Below are 13,522 nucleotides of genomic sequence, written 5' to 3'. Positions count from 1 at the left end.
ACCATTAAGTTTGGAATATATATTGTACGAGTACACAGAAAGAAATTAATTTTGAAGATATTGTAGATAAATCTGCTAAATATGAAACTGGAAATTGAAATGAAGTCACAAACAATGATAAACAACTTTGCTCCGGAATTAAATTTTAGACAGACCACATCCCCCACTATTGAAGAATATTTCCTTTCAACGGAAATATAACGGAATTTATGATCTTCTTTAATTGCTTTTAACATATGCATTTTTTATAAAACTTCGTTTGTCTAAAATTGCATTCCTCGGAAAAGAAAACAGCTTATCCACGTCTGAGAGACGTATGCGTTTTTTAGTTTTTCGCCCTCCCTCATAAAAATGAGTACCGAAAATGTGATTTTTTTTGTTACACAATAAATAAAAGTTTAGCCAAAAACGTATTTAAATGATAAGGATTTGTATATATAATCAATGTAAGTACAAAAATTTAAAACAAATATCCACAAATGTTGTCAACAAGATGACATACTATGATACGTGCCACAGAGGTATGTTTAGCTTATCCGTGACTTTCAGTTTGTTAAGCTTTCTAGGGTTAAACTCGATTACCCCGAAACAAACAAAAAATATATTCTACGGCCTGGGTATAACAAAAGAAATAGTGCTTAATTACAAAATTGTTTTTCTCATCTAATTAGTTGTGGATTAACTAGATTCCTACTGTCCCTATCTACTATCTAGCGCAACCACAGCCAAAGGAACGTGATTTCAATAATTAATGGGGAAAAGCACCTGTGGAGCTTGTTTAGAAGCTAGGGACAATGGTATAATAATAAACATTATTTATTAAAAAAGCATCTCTGGTAAAAAAATTTTGAACATTTTAACGAAGTGTTTTGTAAAATTTTTATTTCAAACTTGTTTATAACATTGCTACAACATATTTCACTACTTACTAAAATTTTTTTATGAAGAAAATTTAATGTTGGTTTTAAAGAGTGAGGAATTTCGAAATAGTTTCGAAGAATTTTTGAGATCATATTTATTTTCATGGCAAAGCAAAACAGTGGGAATAAATAGCCCATTTCTGGGGGTTTCCATAAGAAATACACATAACCAAGTATACGTCTATCGACAGACGCTCCGCTTGTGTTCATACACTAATGCGAATGGTTTTTCTTCAGACCTGCCTGATGTGTATGATTCATAATACCTGGTTGTTTATGCTAGGGCTGACTGTGCGAATTAAAATGCTATCGTTCGTTATCGTTATCTGATTCTCATAGTGGAATTCTTATCAGAGCAGAGCCATTCCACTGGAAATACTTCTTTTTGTTTTCAAAATAAAGCCATTTGGTTGATAGATTGGTTAGAGCGTTATGAATCAGTATCATAATATTATTGTACCCGAAGGATACAAGGTGGAAAGAAATCAATTATCGGAAAGAAAAAGTGTTGAAAAACATTTCGAGAACGATCTCAAAGTAACATATGAAATAAACGAAAATGGGTAAGTTTTTTTTTTGGGAATAGAATACGGATCTATTTCGATTGAGCCAGACACAAGAAATTCAGACAGACGTCCACTCAATGTATGCTCTGTCGGTTGGGAGTTCTCTTCTAGGAGAACTTGATCTTAGAATCAGGATAATGAGTCTGCAGTTTAGAGGATAAACTATGGCTATAGTACCTGAAGCATGGCGAAGCTGCGAGTACAAGAAGGTATTGATCCACCTTTAAGGGCCTTCTTGAATCCCTGCAAAAGCCATCCGATAAGGCGACAACAAAAATCATTCATCGCATTAATGGAAAAATAACCAACGACACGGGACAATTTAATTGGAAACAAGCGTGTTGTAATAATTAGCATTCCCGCCATGCATGGGCCGTGGATTCATTTCCAGTTTCGACCAAACAGAAAAAAATTGATCATCGAGATAACAGGTTGGCTGATAAGTCCCCGGTCTAACAAAGAAAAACACATTTTTTTGTCAAAATTCGTTTTTATTATTCAACATAGTTCCCTTCAAGAGCGATACAACGATTATAACGACCTTCCAATTTTTTGATACCATTTTGGTTGTACTCCTTCGGTTTTGCCTCAAAATAGGCCTCAGTTTCGGCGATCACCTCTTCATTGCAGCCAAAATTTTTCCCTGCGAGCATCCTTTTGAGGTCTGAGAACAAGAAAAAGTCGCTGGGTGCCAGATCTGGAGAATACGGCGGGTGGGGAAGCAATTCGAAGCCCAATTCATGAATTTTTGCCATCGTTCTCAATGACTTGTGGCATGGTGCGTTGTCTTCGTGGAACAACACTTTTTTCTTCTTGATATGGAGCAGTTTTGCCGCGATTTCGACCTTCAAACGCTCCAATAATGTCATATAATAGTCACTGTGATGGTTTTCCCCTTCTCAAGATAATCGATAAAAATTATTCCATGCGCATCCCAAAAAACAGAGGCCATTACATTGCCAGCGGACTTTTGAGTCTTTCCACGCTTCGGAGACGGTTCACCGGTCGCTGTCCACTCAGCCGACTGTCGATTGGACTCAGGAGTGTAGTGATGGAGCCATGTTTCATCCATTGTCACATATCGACGGAAAAACTCGGGTGTATTACGAGTTAACAGCTGCAAACACCGCTCAGGATCATCAACACGTTGTTGTTTTTGGTCAAATGTGAGCTCGCGCGGCCCCCATTTTGCACAGAGCTACCGCATATCCAAATATTGATGAATGATATGACCAACACGTTCCTTTGATATCTTTAAGGCCTCTGCTATCTCGATCAACTTCATTTTACTGTCATTCAAAATCATTTTGTGGATTTTTTTGATGTTTTCGTCGGTAACCACCTCTTTCGGGCGTCCATTGCGTTCACCGTCCTCCGTGCTCATTTCACCACGCTTGAATTTTGCATACCAATCAATTATTGTTGATTTCCCTGGGGCAGAGTCCGGAAACTCATTATCAAGCCAAGTTTTTGCTTCCACCGTATTTTTTCCCTTCAGAAAACAGTATTTTATCAAAACACGAAATTCATTTTTTTTTCATTTTTTTCACAATAATAAAAGTTGCTTCACAAAAAGACGCTCTATCTCACAAACTAATTGACTTACAGACGTCAAATATTGACACGAATCATTTGAAGGTTGGTACTATATAAATATGCATTTAATACATAAAAGTGCTTTCGCCTCCGATCGAACTCGGCTATAAAAAGTAGAGGCAGCACTGATTGATAAGAGAGAAGTTCACTACTTGTATCAGAATGGACAGAATAGTCTAAGTGAACCTAAAAGAACGGTCAGCCTCTGTACCAAACATAACCGAAGTCGACCAAAGTTGCCGATGTCGTCAATAGGGGTTAAGCCAAAGTACTCCAATGTACCCGGACCATACTCAATTTTCTTTAGACTCACTCATCAATCCTCAGGTCTATTAGGCTATTAGGTAAAATAATACCGCTAATGAAGCCAAACAAATAGTAAAATAAGGGCGAGTCGTACAGACAGATCTCCCTCCTTTCCATTAATATCTAATTGAAACCGCTTCAATCACTGGAATCAATCCTCAATGTTAATTAAAATATTAATTTATACAACTAAAACTGTAATTCCTATAAATTTCTGTGATCGCGATTGCTCACGATCCCAGCAGGATCAACTTTATGTGTATGTTAAGGTATCATCATTTTTGGGTTTTTATCGTATAAATCACTCAAGTCCCCATTTTGGGAGTAGGTAATCTTCTCTCAGGAAAATAGTGGATGGTTCCCATTATTTACATCGCTGGCGTATCGGGCAGCGTATCAGACAAGAATCACATTTCAAACACAGCCTTTAGAACCGCAGGAAAGAGCTTGCTCGAGGCATACTAGGGTAGTTGTGGCTTAAATACGATCTTCCAAGTTTCTGCGGGAGTATAACATAAAGGAAATCTTTTCCTCCGGTGATTTCGGTAGATAGACATGTAAGCACATAGGATCCAGATGGGATCATCCCTTTAAAGAACTGTGGACCGATATATGTAATGGTTAGAATAGGGAGGTTACGAACAATTAGCTCGTCTATCACGAAGCGATAATAGACACGCTATAAACTATGTCCATGATATCGGTAGATAACAAAAACACAAACTTCATTGTTAAAATTAAATGTCGATGTTCCCTTCCATTTCAGCCAATAACTGGTTACATTCGTCACCCTACGCTCCACTTCCACCGCATGCTGTGGTAGGTGGTTACGACAGCGATGGTAGTCCAATATATGTAGGACGCTCCTTTCATGAAGGCGACTGCCTACCCACAAAGGTAATACCCAGCAAGAGATCCGCTTTCATTTCATGGGCTGGCGTTGAACACTCCAAGTCCCACTATGAACTTCTATTGGGAGAAAGTTATACATGGCAACCCTGTTTTGGAGCCAATATACCACCGAATGCTATAAGTGCAGGCAAAACAAGCAGTGGAGAACCCCTTTATGTGGGTAGAGGACACTATGCCAATAGCTTGACCGTGGGAAAAGTACAGCCATCACATGGCTGTCTTTATATACCCTTCCAAGGGGGTGAAATCAAATTGGAGAAATATGAAATTTTGGTTTATGGAGGTGGAGCTGTTGACCCAAGTGGGGCTTCAGGCTCTGCGTCCCTAATAGATTTCGAAGGTAAGGTACGATTGTATGGTATATTTTCTGGATTAATCCCATTCAAATCTTAACATTTTAGATTACAAATGGGTCCATTCATCGGCCTATTCGAACATCCCTCCCAATGCTGTGGTGGGAGGCAATGATTTCGATGGAGATATGATCTATGTAGGCCGTTCATTTCATCATGGCGATATGTTGGTGATTAAAATTATACCAGCCAAACGGCTAGCTTTTGCCTCGTGGCGAGGTGAGGAGATACCCAAGGATCATTTTGAAATTTTATGTGGTCGTAATCTGGTATGGCGGCATTGCTACAATCACATGATTCCCGATAATGCTGTAGTATGTGGCACAACCTCATTAGATCAGCCTGTCTATATTGGCAGAGGTCATTATGAGGGAAGCCTGACTGTGGGTCGTGTTTCTAAGGTATATCGGGCGTTATTTATACCATTCAAGGGAGTTGAAAGACGTTTGGAGGCCTATGAAATTCTAGTTGAAGAAAAGAATACAGCTGGCTGGAAAGTTGAGTTGGCATCTACAGATCCGTTGCCACCACCGCCTCCTATGACACCTGAAAAAGTATGTCCATATCCAAGTGAAAAATCTCCATATCCATATCCTTATCCAGAAATTAAACCTCCCATGCCCATGCCCACACCTGTTGATCCACCCCCACCATATACTCTAGTGCCTCCATCTATGCCGATGGCTACCCCGGCGGTAAGCTACCAACCCCCAAGTTATCCACCACCAACAAATGCATCCACCTCCTTAGGATTTAGTCCAGCCTATACCTATGTGCCACCCAGTTATTCCGCGCCTCCTGTTGTTATTCCAGCTTCGACATATAACCCAAGTCCTTACGAAAAATGGGTATCGGTATCTGGAAATTATTTACCCGCTGGAGCAGTACACGCTGGGCACGATTGTGATATGTCCACCATTTATGTATGTCGAGCCTTCCATAATGGTGACCTACTGCCCGGCAAATTCGTAACCGGTCACAATTCAGCATATATCAGTTATGAAGGTCAAGAAATGAAAATGCAAAACTATGAAATTTTGGTTGGTGAGCATTACATCTGGGTACCGGCCATAAATGGTTATGCTCCGGGAGCAGTTGAGGCTGGTCGCACTGCCACTGGTGAAGTTTTATATGTGGGAAGGGCCCATTATAGTGGTACCTTGACATGTGGTAAAATACATCGTTCACATGGTTGCCTCTACATACCATTCGGTGGATGTGAGATTGCCATTCGGGGTAACTATGAGATTTTGGTTAAACGCAATGCATACTACAGCGGCCAAGGAATGATCTACTAAAAACACCATGACTAAAAATATAATTATTCTCCCTTCATATGTATATATTTTTTTTGAGAAACAAATAAATTGCTAATAAAAACTTTTATTTAATTACTTGTCAAAGTTAAACTAAATGAATGCTCTATGATGATATGATATTACCTTTTAAATTGAATATTTAGTTGATTTCGGGAGTCAGCATAGATCTTTTAAAATATGTGCAATTAAATGCGTAAAAACACAATCATAGTGACTGCGATGGGCGAACCTTGTCCTATGAGATGAGAGATGGAAATCTGCAACGTTTCACCAAATAAAGGATCCACCGTGGTGCAATGGTCATGTATACAAAGGATTATGGGTCTGATCCCAGTTTTAATCGAACACCACAAAGTTTTTTTCCGTGGTGGATTACCCCTCTCAGTAATGCTCGATGGACATTTCTGGTTATTTCAAAGAGAGGAGTTCACCACTGAATAGCCTCCATCCATTATAAACCTAACAAGGTGGCAACTATGGTCAATTTAATGTTATCTATGGTAAATCACGCCAAGCCCTTCATCACTGTCTCTATGTATGTACCCCCATTTCTTTCTTCTTTACAAATGTGCACCATCATGGACACTGTAAAAAAGTTATAAACTTTGATTGGTAAAATTCCTTCCCACAATTAGAGAGTGTTTTTTGTTTTGCTTTCATATAGAGACATAAAAACCTACAAAATAATCTAATCACATATTTACAATAATTTAATGGTTTTAAAAGTAGAGATACAAAACTGCGCTCATAAAATTTTATTCAGAATTCACAAACCAATATAGAATGACCGCTGCTAGAATGTTCTAGGATGACTGATAATAGACCTACTTTTTTTGTGTAAAGAACACAAAGATAATTGCTAGTACAACATTGGGCAACCCTGACATCAGATGTTTAAATAAAATCGCAGTATGTCAACATATTTAAATTGAAAATTAGATTTCAGTTTGAAATATTTATTTTAATTGTGGTAAATTTGAGGAAATTAATCCCCCATGTTCCAAAATTCGAAATCGTAAATTGCAAGAATTTTCGATTTGCGATTCTGAATTTCGAAACATGGAGAAATGTATCGCGTTTGTCACTACGACGAGTGTTTTTGTAGTTATATTATTTAGTTAAACCGCGGCGGACTAAGAACAAAAAAGAAAATATTTGTTCAGAACAAAAACAAAAATTTGCAACACCAGCATCAGAAAATAAGTTTTGATACACCCAGAGAAGGAATATGATCACTTCGAACATGTTCCAAGACCATCATGTTACTTTTTAACAGCGACCATGCAGCATTTTTGACGCAAAAATATAAACAAAAAACAAACAAACATAACATGCTTTCGGAAATCAGATACATAATTTCCGAGAAAAGAACATGGTTACGACAAACATGCAACATGTTTTCGGTGAAAAAGTAACATTTTGCTCTTGGAACATGATTGGGGTGATCATATTCCTTCTCTGCGTGTATTAGTACTAGAAAATATTTGTAATGCTCACTAAGAAAAAATACTTTCCTCCGAACCGAAATTTTTGACAAACGCGATTCCCCTTTAATATAAGGAATTTTGTTTAAGAGAAAATAAGCTCGACTTTGTGACAAACGAAGCAACTATTGTCTTTATACCCTGCGCCACACTGTGGAACAGGGTATTATAAGTTAGTGCGTATGTTTGTAACACCCAGAAGGAGACGAGATAGACACATGGTGTCTTTGGCAATAATGCTCAAGGGGGGTCCCTGAGTCGATATAACCATGTCCGTCTGTCCGTCCGTCCGTCTGTCTGTGAACACATTTTTGTGATCAAAGTCTAGGTCGCAATTTAAGTCCAATCGCCTTCAAATTTGGCACATGTTCCTAATTTGGGTCAGAATAGAACCCTATTGATTTTGGAAGAAATCGGTTCAGATTTAGATATAGCTCCCATATATATATCTTTCGCCCGATATGCACTAATATGGACCCAGCAGCCAGAGTTTTATACCAATTTGCATGAAATTTTGTACAAACATAACACTTAGTCGTATAGTCAAGTGTGCGAAATTTGATTGAAACCGGTTCAGATTTAGATATAGCTCCCATATATATCTTTCGCCCGATATGGACTAATAATGTCCTAAAAGCCAGAGTTTTGGCCCAATTTGGTTGAAATTTTGCACAGGGAGTAGATATAGCATTGTAGCTATGCGTGCCAAATTTGGTTGAAATCGATTCAGATTTAGTATAGCTCCCATATATATCTTTCGCCCGATATGGACTTATATGGACCCAGAAGCCAGAGTTTTATCCCGATTAGCTTGAAATTTTGCACAAGGAGTACAATTGGTAGTATAGTCATGTGTGCCAAATTTGAAATCGGTTCAGATTTAGATATAGCTTCCATATATATTTTTCGCCCGATATGGACTTATATGGCCCCAGAAGCCGGAGTTTTGGCCCAATTTGGTTGAAATTTTGCACTAGGAGTACAATTAGTAGTATAGTCAAGTGTGCAAAATTTGATTGAAACCGGTTCAGATTTGGATATAGCTCCCATATATATATGTTTTTCTGATTTCGACAAAAATGGTCAAAACACCAACATTTTCCTTGTTAAATCGACACTGCTTAGTTGAAAAGTTGTAAAAATGACTCTAATTTTCCTAAACTTCTAATACATGCACACAAAAAAATTTCACGCAAATTTTTCCAATTAAAATTTTAATTGAGTTTTAAAAAATATTCAATTAAAAATTTAATTGATTCAAAAAATTTTTTAATTGAAACAAAAATCAATCACAAAAATAATAGTATCAATTAATTTTTTAATTGGATCAATTAACTTTTTAATTGACCTTCAATTAATTTTTTAATTGATACTATCATTTCTGTGATTGAAGACATTTCAATTAAAAATTAATTGGATCAATTAATTTCGTGATTGAATCAGAAAAAAAATTTTTTGTGTGTATATATCGAGCGATAAATCATAAATAAACTTTTGCGAAGTTTCCTTAAAATTGCCTCAGATTTAAATGTTTCCCATATTTTTTTACTAAAATTGTGTTCCACCCTAGTGCATTAGCCATCTTAAATTTTGAGTCTATAGATTTTGTAAAAGTCTTTCAAATTCTGTCCAAATCGAGTGATATTTAAATGTATGTATTTGGGACAAACCTTTATATATAGCACCCAACACATTTGACGGATGTGATATGGTATCGAAAATTTAGATCTACAAAGTGGTGCAGGGTATAATATAGTCGGCCCCGCCCGACTTTAGACTTTCCTTACTTGTTTTGATTTGTTATACCCACCACCATAGAATGGTGACGGGGGTATAATAAGTTTGCCATTCCGTTTGTAACACATCGAAATATCGATTTCCGACTATATAAAGTATATATATTCTTGATCAGGGAGAAATTCTAAGACGATATAACGATGTCCGTCTGTCCGTCTGTCTGTCTGTTGTAATCACGCTACAGCCTTCAATAATGAAGCAATCGTGCTGAAATTTTGCACAAACTCGTCTTTTGTCTGCAGGCAGGTCAAGTTCGAAGATGGGCTATATCGGTCCAGGTTTTTATATAGTCCCCATATAAACCGACCTCCCGATTTTGGGTCTTGGGCTTATAGAAATCGTAGTTTTTATCCAATTTGCCTGAAATTTGAAATCTAGAGGTATTTTATGACCATAAAGAGGTGTGCCAAAAAAGGTGAGTATCGGTCCATGTTTTGGTATAGTCCCCATATAGACCGATCTCCCGATTTGAATTCTTGGGCTTATAGAAACCGCAGTTTTTATTCACTTTACCTGAAATTGGAAATCTAGAGGTATTGTAGGACCACAAATACGTGTGCCAAAAATTGTGAGTATCGGTCCATGTTTTGGTATAGCCCCCATATAGACCTATCTCCCGATTTGACTTCTTGGGCTTATAGAAACCGCAGTTTTTATTAAATTTACCTGAAATTGGAAATCTAGAGGTATTGTAGGACCACAAATACGTGTGCCAAAAATTGTGAGTATCGGTCCATTGTTTGGTATAGCCCCCATATAGACCGATCTCCCGATTTTACTTCTTGGGCTTATAGAAACCGCAGTTTTTATTCAATTTACCTGAAATTGGAAATCTAGTATTATTGTAGGACCACAAATACGTGTGCCAAAAATTGTGAGTATCGGTCCATGTTTTGATATGGTCCCCATATAAAACGACCTCCCGATTTGGGGTCTTTGGCTTATAGAAACCATAGTTTTTATTCAATTTGTCTGAAATTGGAAATCTAGAGGTATTTTAGGACCATAAAGAGGTGTGCCGAAAATGGTGAGTATCGGTCCATATTTCCCCATTTTACTTCTTAGGCTTCTAGAATCCGAAGTTTTTATCCTATTTGCCTGAAATTGGAAATCTAGAGGTATTTTCGGGCCATAAAGAGGTGTGCCGAAAACGGTGAGTATCGGTCCATATTTTAGTATAGCCCCCATAAGAACGATCTCCCGATTTAACCCCTTGGGTTTCTAGAAACCGTAGTTTTTATCTGATTTGCCTGAAATTGTAAATATTCTGGTATTTTAGGCTCACAAAAACGTGTATCGGATTATGTTTTTATCGGTCCATTTGGTAATGCCTCCATATAGACCGACTTCACTTCTTGAGGGTGTAGAAGGCGCACTGATCATGAAAATTGCTTGAAACTCAATGTAAAATTTCCAGATTTTACTTCTACAGATTTAGGATTTCAAATCAAGACGTTATTTTATAATTTTCTTGCACACTTACAAGAGATGCTAATGATTCCTCTAAAACTCAAACAAAAATGGTTCTTATAAATCCAGAATCTGATATAGTCCTCATAGGTGAAATCTTTAAATTTATCTTCGGGAAGTGTCCTCAAGTCCTCAAGCCCTCCTGAAATTTCAAAGGACACCCTAATATTTGGTTCATGGTGGTGGGTATTTAAGATTCGGCCCGGCCGAACTTAGTGCTGTATATACTTGTTTTTTTTTTAAGTTGTTTTTTAGCTTCAAGAGGAAACAATTGTCTAAAATTTCATTCATGAGAAAAGAAGCCTCTTCTTTCAGTGTAGATAGTGCTAGTGGTTATGTTGTTTAGTAATCTACTACGACCCAGCTGAGTATGAACTAAGCGGCTCCTCCGGACTTTAGTGTATTCTTACGCCTATATTCATAATAATTTACTGACGGTTTATGGAAGAAATTTGTATGGTAATAGTAGGTTTAAAGTCTACGTTAACTTTTATGAATATAGGGGTTAATATTTAATAACTGTGAGTATTTTTGTACATTGTGAAATTCTTATATTTTGTATGATCTAGAATACTGTGCATACAGATAAGAAATCTTTTGAGATAATATTTTTATTTCAATTGTTTCTGGCTTTCTGTCACAGATATCCGTTACCATTCCACTCGGAGACTGTAGAACAAAGTTATTGTTACAGGGCCGTATGACAATAAAATTTCCAATGGGCAGAAATTATTTCGATGGTTTGGAAACATATGGATTTTGATTCAAATTAAACATGGAAAATTATCATACCAAAATTTGATATCATGATACACAAAATTTCTTCGAGATTATCATAACAGCGAATCGCAATAGGTACCAAAACGTCTGGGAGATATCATGTAACTTTTCCAAAGACTTTTTATTGGAAAAAAATGACAACTGAATATGTATTGGAGACACTCGTCACCATTTTTCTTTATATCAATCCAGCGTAGTTAATACACCCTCAAAAAAATCGTTTCTGTAACATATACCTCAAAAACATTTTGCTTCAAGCATATATTGGTAGCAAACAAAATATTGTTTGTATTGTTCAAATATATTATGTTTTACCTCAGGCATACACTGGTAGAAAAAAAAATTATGAATTTTTTTTTGTGTATATATACTTTTAAGGAACGAATTGGTTACTTCCATTGTTTTACTTGCAGCATACTCTCTAGGTCTCTCTTTCTAAACACATATATGTTTATAGGCTATTTGTAAATTAATATATGTTTGCATCCAAGCATATTATTTGTAAAATAATATGCTTGTAAAATATTAACATATATGTCCCAAACATGTTATGTTATGTCGCAATTATTAACCGATTTTGTTGAAATTTGGTACAGGGTGGGTTTTGGGCACAAGGACGAACGCTATTGAATTTCGAAGAAATCGGATCAAATTTAGATATACCTCCCATATATTTCACCCGATTTCGAAAAATGGTGTTACGTTGCGCTTTTGCACTAACCAATCATCACAAAGTAATATTTTTTTAACACCCTTCAAGTCTGCAAAATTTCATCGAAATCGGTTCAGATTTAGATATAGCTATATATATATAAAAGGTGATACGGTCAAAACTTGGTAAATATAAACTTGACGTATTTCTTTCAATTTTGAATTAAAAAAAACCTGAACACCCCTCATTGTAAAGGTGTGTGTAGAATGTTGCTCCTATTTTGATTTTGGAATTCACTCTTCAGTTGTCAAAATGCCGTCCAATCAAGAAGAGCAGCGTATCAAAATTTTGCTCGCGCATCGCGAAAATCCGAGCTACTCGCACGCAAAGCTGGCAAAATCGCTAAAAGTTGCCAAATCAACCGTTACAAATGTAATTAAAGTGTTTGTCGGCAGCCAGGAAGTCTGAATCGGCGGGAAATCGAAAACCGGAAGCCGCTGAGACGACAAAGAGAGTTGCCGGTAGTTTCAAGCGAAACCCTAACCTCTCTCTCCGAGATGTCGCAAATAAGCTGGGTGTATCGTCTACAACCGTGCATCGAGCCAAAAAACGAGCCGGACTATCGACTTACAAGAAGGTAGTGACTCCAAATCGCGATGATAAACAAAATACGACGGTCAAAGCGCGATCCCGGAGGCTGTACACGACGATGCTGACGAAGTTTGACTGCGTGGTAATGGACGACGAAACCTACGTCAAAGCCGACTACAAGCAGCTTCCGGGACAGGAGTTTTATACGGCAAAAGGAAGGGGAAAGGTAGCAGATATTTTCAAGCACATAAAACTGTCAAAGTTCGCAAAGAAATATCTGGTTTGGCAAGCCATCTGTACCTGTGGCTTGAAAAGCAGCATTTTCATAGCTTCCGGGACTGTCAACCAAGAAATTTACGTGAAAGAGTGTTTGAATAAACGTCTGCTGCCTTTCCTAAAGAAACACGGTTGTTTCGTACTGTTTTGGCATCTTGCCATTACGGTAAAAAGGCCATGGAGTGGTACGCCGCCAACAACGTGCAGGTGGTTCCCAAGGACAAGAACCCTCCCAACACGCTAGATCTCCGCCCAATTGAGAAATGCTGGGCTATTATCAAGCGGAACCTAAAGAAGACCAAAAAAACTTCTAAGGACGAGCAGCAGTTCAAGGCAAACTGGCTTTCTGCGGCGAAGAAGGACAAGGTGGCTGTACAAAATCTGATGGCAGGTGTCAAGCGTGAGGCCCGGAAATTCGGATTTGGAAAAGCGAAAGCCTAACTGAATATTTTTCCTGAATTTTATACTAATTGAACTTGAAAAGGAAATTTAATTTGATT

The 13,522-nt window shown here is 37.4% G+C and overlaps 1 protein-coding gene across 1 annotated transcript; it reads left to right on the top strand.

Annotated features, from left to right (window-relative positions):
• The first annotated feature begins 1,323 nt into the window (after positions 1 to 1,323).
• LOC142239098 (uncharacterized) lies at positions 1,324 to 6,067 on the top strand. Its single transcript, XM_075310859.1, has 3 exons — positions 1,324 to 1,483; positions 4,155 to 4,640; positions 4,702 to 6,067. Exons 1-3 carry the CDS (start codon positions 1,480 to 1,482, stop codon positions 5,949 to 5,951), a joined length of 1,740 nt encoding a protein of 579 aa, XP_075166974.1. The 5' UTR covers positions 1,324 to 1,479; the 3' UTR covers positions 5,952 to 6,067.
• The last annotated feature ends 7,455 nt before the right edge of the window (positions 6,068 to 13,522 follow it).

This window comes from Haematobia irritans, chromosome 5, assembly GCF_050003625.1.
Source record: "Haematobia irritans isolate KBUSLIRL chromosome 5, ASM5000362v1, whole genome shotgun sequence".
NCBI classification, from domain to species: domain Eukaryota; kingdom Metazoa; phylum Arthropoda; class Insecta; order Diptera; family Muscidae; genus Haematobia; species Haematobia irritans.
This window is presented reverse-complemented; position numbering and strand designations above follow the sequence as displayed.